At 41.0% G+C, this 6,000-nt stretch overlaps 1 protein-coding gene across 2 annotated transcripts in view; it reads left to right on the forward strand.

The window, feature by feature from the left end:
- Positions 1 to 2,275, forward strand: part of LOC117354742 (oocyte zinc finger protein XlCOF6-like) — a 37,264-nt gene extending 34,989 nt beyond the window's left edge. For both annotated transcript variants that reach the window (XM_033932687.1, XM_033932686.1), the window contains exon 4: positions 375 to 2,275. In XM_033932687.1, the coding sequence (XP_033788578.1) occupies positions 375 to 2,038 (1,664 nt within the window). In that variant the 3' untranslated portion in view covers positions 2,039 to 2,275. The remainder of the gene's footprint in view (positions 1 to 374) is intronic.
- Positions 2,276 to 6,000: the final 3,725 nt, after the last annotated feature.

The raw sequence follows: 6,000 nt of genomic DNA on the forward strand, positions 1-6,000 counted from the left end.
GCATAGAGAAATCACTAATTCCCAGCACTTTCTTCACCGTGTTTTGCCTCTCCCACCATGTTATTCACAGTTTCACCATATTCATGATGGGTTTTAATAGAAAACAGCAAATAACAAATGAAAAAGTTATTTGCGGTTTTTCTGTCTTTGCGGTTCTGTTAATCCCCTATCACAGCGAATACGGAGGGAGAAGTGTACTGTAAATGACAAATGAAGCGAAACATGAAGCTTACAAGTGCAAATGCAGTAGAATTGGAGGGATGAGGAAAGAGTCGATCTGACAGAAGGGGCAGGAAGTAGGAAATCAAGCCAGCAGGGAAAAGAGGGGAGCATCAGGCTAAAATACGTTTGATGTCTTTGTTCTTATCCCGCAGATAATGAGTTGACGGAAGAAGTAAAAGAGAAAAATGGAGAAGAACATCTGTTAAAATGGAAACTGCGCCCAAGACATGTCGGCGTTTCCCAAGGGACGGAGCGGGGAGAATCTGGGAGAAGTCAGCAGGAATCGCAGAAGAAACAGAAAGACTCCCCGGTTGGCGTCACTGAGTGTGAGAGACGTGATCAGAAGCTCACAAACTTTCCAGAGTACCAGAGTAAGCAGAGAGCAGAGACACCCTTCCAAAATAAAAGTGGAAAGGGGAAATGGAAGAAATCTCTTGGAGCAGAACAGACTGACCCCTTGGAAGGGCATTCGAGGTCTCTTCAGTGCACAGAATGTGGAAGACATTTCTCTTATAAGCATTCACTAACCGCGCACCTGAAAACCCACGCAGCAGCAGCATCTGGAAGTATTACCCAAGAAAGATCTTTGATGTCTTGTGTGTGTGCTGAATGTGGCCAATCTTTCAGTCATATTGGCAACTTAAGAAGGCACCAGAAAATCCATACCGGTGAGAAACCATTTAAATGTACAGAATGTGGAAAATGTTTCCGTCATATGTATTCCCTGAGAACTCATGAGAAAATCCACCGCGGTGAGAGACCATTTAAATGCTCTGAATGTGGGAAAAGTTTTGTTTTGAAGTGTGAACTAGTGAAACACAGTAGGAGGCATGTGGGAGAGAATTCTAACCCCTTTGGAGACAATGCGTCGCAAGAGAAACCCTTTAAGTGTACTGAATGCGGGAAATGTTATTCTTGGGAGTCACGCCTAAAAGACCATCTTAAAATTCACACAGGAGAAAAACTCTTTAAGTGTACTGAATGCGGGAAGCAGTTTGTTCGACGCACAGAACTAGTTAGGCATCAAAGAACTCACACTGGAGAGAGAGCCTTTCCATGCACTGAATGTCATAAAAAATTTGCCAGAAAAGAAGGCCTAGAGAAACACCTAAGAATTCATACGGGAGTGAAACCTTTTCCATGTATGGAATGTGGGAAAAGGTTCAGTCGTAAGGATCTCTTATTGCTACACTTAAGAAACAAGAAAGAAACTCCAGCATCAAAGAAGAAAACTCATTCATGTACCGAGTGTGATAGAAAATTTCCTGACAAGTCACAGTTGGCATACCATCTTATGACCCATACGGGAGAGAAACCATTCAGATGTTTTGAGTGTGGTAAAAGCTTTAGGCACAAACCATATCTGAAAATACACCAAATGATTCATACTGGAGAGAAACGCTTTAAATGTTCTGACTGTAATAAATATTTCTACACAAAAACTAGTTTACGAAAGCATGAAATAATCCATGCTGGAGAGAAACCATTCAGATGTTTTGAGTGTGGTAAAAGCTTTACGCACAAGCCTTCTCTGAAAATACACCATATGATGCACACTGGAGAGAAGCCCTTTAAATGTTCTGAGTGTAATAAATATTTTTACACAAAATGTAATTTAAGACACCATGAGCTAATCCATTCTGGAGAGAAACCCTTTAAGTGTTCTGACTGTGATAAATGTTTCTACACACAATCTAATCTAAAAAGCCATGAAATTATTCACACAGGAAAGAAAACCTTTAAATGCTTTGAATGCAATACATGTTTCCGTTTAAAATCATCTTTAAGAAGGCATGTAAAAATCCACACTGAATAGAAATCAGAATAATGAAAATAGCTTACCCTTATCAATCATGAAATTATCCCACTGGAGAGAAAAGATGGCAGCACTCAACAGTCTGTCTCTGCTTTTACCTGGTTGTAGAAGCCGTTTTTATACACCACCTGGTTCTACTAACCCCTGATGCAGCCCTTTGCGGGTGGGTGAAACGCAGGTTTTTTTAATATGTGTTTTTTATGTCTGTGCCACAATAAATCATTCTTGGTTTCTGCATTTTGGCTGAGCTGCTGTTTTGCCTACTAGCTTAGGAGTGAGGTTTGTTATTGTTGAGTTATGTGCAAAATTAATGGTTTTATAGCCATTACCCTGAAAATACCATGTAAATTTACTTAGCCAATGAAATCGTGAAATAACTCCACGCTCGAGATAAAAAATCTGATTTGGAAGAAAACCAGACTTGGCAGTAAAAAAGAACCATCAGAATGGCATTAAGCATTGAGGTGTCGGTTGCAAGCAGTTTATTCTGTGAACCAAAGTGCAGTCCATGCCAAAGAAACTAAGACAAAGATGCTGAAACTTCCCATCTTTTTGGGATTCCGCAGGCTTAAGAACATAAGAATAGCTTTACTGGGTCAGACTAGTCTTGTTCTTTTGGGTTTACCCGCAACTTCATTATGTGCGTTGTAGGTTGCGCAAAATTCGGTAATACGAACACTTTCGGTTAGGGAGAACCCGATAGGTTTCAGATTGCTTGTGTCGGTTTATTTGTGTATGCATGGTCAAGCACCTGCGAGCCTGATGGGTACTATTCAGTTACCAAAGCCGCGCTCTGTCCGTCGCGCAGACTTGTTTGTTCCCCCAGTTAACTGTCTGAGAGTGAAAATGACACGAACAAGCACGGCAGCAGAGTAACCTTGGTGTTTTAAAGAAGTAAGATCCACTACCCAATGAACGGACACGTATCAGAACTTTAGTAAGTGTCCTTAGGCATATGTTGTTTAAAGATGCAAAGGTAGGCCCTGTTTATCTTTCCCTTCTTTGAAGATGGTACAAGGACATCTATGTTTATCTTTCTTTCTTTGACATGAATGTTTAAACAGAGTTGTAGTGAAGTGAATTCAATTGTTTTGTTAAGCCGTATTTACAGACAGATTTAGATTAGAAGCTCTGCTGGTTAAGGCTTTTTCTGACCCTCTTTGGACTTCAATCTCCAGATAGGAAAAATGCTGATGTGTTTAAAGTTTCATGTGACCTTCCATATATGGTTTGAATTTACGTCACATGCTGACAAACCTGATTCATATAAAAGATGTGAAACTCATAATAAAAGATGGACATGTTTTGGAAGACGATTTCTGGTCTTTAAGATGTGTCACACTAAATCAAAAAATGGATAAAGTCCTTTCCTAAACAAGTAAAAGCAACAAGGACTTAGAAAGAGTATCATCAAAATAGATACAGGTCTCTTAAGCTCTCAGACGCCTGCGTTAGCTTTAGCATTGTTTATAAGCTAACAGAGCAGACATGGTGGTATCTTTCATCGAGCTTTAAAGAGTTTTTATAAATATTTTACATTTTTTAAGATTTTTAATATGCAAATAAAATTTCATGCATCGAATTAGAAATGCATTAAGAGGTCAAAAACCGGCACTTAGCTTTTAAGTGATATTCGCCGGTGTAATCCTCTAATAGTCACTCAACGGGCCCCGTTTCACCCAAAATAGGGCTTCATCAGGGGTCGGATTACTGTTCGAGCTGTTAAGGCTCGATGAAAGATACCACCATGTCTGCTCTGTTAGCTTATAAACAATGCTAAAGCTAACGCAGGCTTAAGAGACCTGTATCTTTAAGATGTGTCCCCAGGTACCTGACTTACAAATGACAGAGACAGAGAAAGTATGGGGCAGGAATTGGGACCTAAATCCTTTTCACCCAACATCTTCTCGCAATCTGGAAGTCTCTACCAACCCATATAAGGGCAGAAAGCAATTCTTGATCAATTCAAAGGAAGTCTGAAATGCTTTGAAGACGCTGCGATATCTTCCGTGTATTTAAATGACCTCACACCGCCACCCAATTTCTGTATATAATGTATGTTTAAAGTCAGCTTACATGAAATAAATTGTACCCAAGCAGGATGGAGTAACAGCAGTTAAGCCAACAGATGATGTCCGATCCGTCCTACCTTTTAAGGAACTCAGCTGGACCTTTTATAACCGAACTTAGTAGCCTGAGGTCCCGAGTCTTGCATAGTTACTAATTACATCCTTCATTTCTTTGTCATTTTTATGTTCAAACGATTTTATTGATGAAACTAGCGAAATAATCTTAAACAAATCAAAGTCGAGTAAGAAACAATGGAACATCATCAACAGCAGAGAGAAACAGTCAGCATCAGTTTTTATACATAATATGCAAAAGCCACCTGAGTCCAGAAGCAAAAGCAAAGCACACCAGGGCCCTGGACTCTTATGAGCCCTGGAGTCGTCCATCCATCATCCCTCCCCCCCCCCCTCTGACATGGAAACTGTTATATCAGAAGCATAGTGTACAAAAAGAACCTCCCCACCCTAATAGCGCAGTCTCGTAGCCAGATTCAAATGGACGCCATCCACCAGAACTATCCCTCCACCCAGTTGTCATTTTTAATGATTGAATGGTATACATAATGGCAGTTGAGTCCTAATGAAGCTTGGTACCACGTCTGACTTCTCTATTTTCCCTGACTCTTAATACTAAGGTCAATGATCCCTGAGAGCGATTGATTGTAGATTGGCAGCAGTTTTCACCTGCGGTTCATGGTGACCTTGTCATGTGGTTTTCTCAGACTAGAACATCCACCACTTGTCAGTCAGCAGATAGTTGGCATCTTCTTGGGCAAAGACGAAGATTTTTATTTGTGCTGACAGGGAAAGATAAACTTTGCACCGTTCATAAATCTCGTGTAAGGCACAATGTCTCTCTTAAAGTTCTCCCCTCAGCTTCCACTTCAAAGATGCTTCTGAAAGCTGATCCAGGCCTCTGATTGCTCTATTCCAGGGGTGGGCAACTCCGGTCCTCAGGATTTCCCCAATGCATGAGATCTATTTGTATGCACTGCTTTCAATGCATATTCATTGGGGAAATCCTGAAGACCGGAGTTGCCCATCCCTGCTCGATTCCACCTTAATTGTCTACTTTTTCTTCAAATATTGCAGTTCTCCCTACTCTCCTCTTGTTTTGTCGTCCGTTATGTCTGTATTGTTTTTAATTTGACTCGTGATTGTTTCCCCCACTTTCTATTATAAAACGCTTAGAATTTATGATTGGTGTTTTATCAAAATTTTAAGAGACTTGGAAATATAGGACTTGAGATTCTGGTCGCTTTTTGCTAGTGTTTCAAATGTGTATTATTTGTATTGTGTATGTTAAATTGTGAGCCGCTCTCTAAAAAGCGGGTTATAAATTTAAAAAAAACCATCAAACCATCTAGCCCAGTATACCGTCTTCACGGAGGCCAATCCAAGCCACAAAACCCCCAAAATAGTAGCATACCTGGATAAGAACATAAGAATCGCCACTGCTGGGGTCAGACCAGTGGTCCATCGTGCCCAGCAGTCCGCTCACACGGCGGCTACCTGTGCCCTAACCGAGACCAGCCCTACCTGCGTTCATTCGGCTGGTCTCGGTTAGGTTGCCCCTGCAGTAAATGTTACATCTTATGAACCCCACAGGGAAACTCTTTGGCTTGATAGAAATACTGCACTGAGTATTACAGTAGCAGTAAATTTGAGAGACTGAGATCAAACGACACCTACCCTGGTTTAGGATCGAGGATCATGCCCAAAACTAACTCATTTGGAGAAATCGATAGGTGAGAATTTGAGTGGAAATAGTTTTGAATTGATCCACGCCAGAGTCGCTTAGCCTTCAAGATTCTACATGGCGTCCTTCCCCCCGTTATCCCACTCCTTTGGAATTCCTCTAACCTCCCCAAAACTGAAACTATCTTTCCCCTC

The sequence above is a fragment of the Geotrypetes seraphini genome, chromosome 2, assembly GCF_902459505.1.
Source record: "Geotrypetes seraphini chromosome 2, aGeoSer1.1, whole genome shotgun sequence".
NCBI lineage: Eukaryota > Metazoa > Chordata > Amphibia > Gymnophiona > Dermophiidae > Geotrypetes > Geotrypetes seraphini.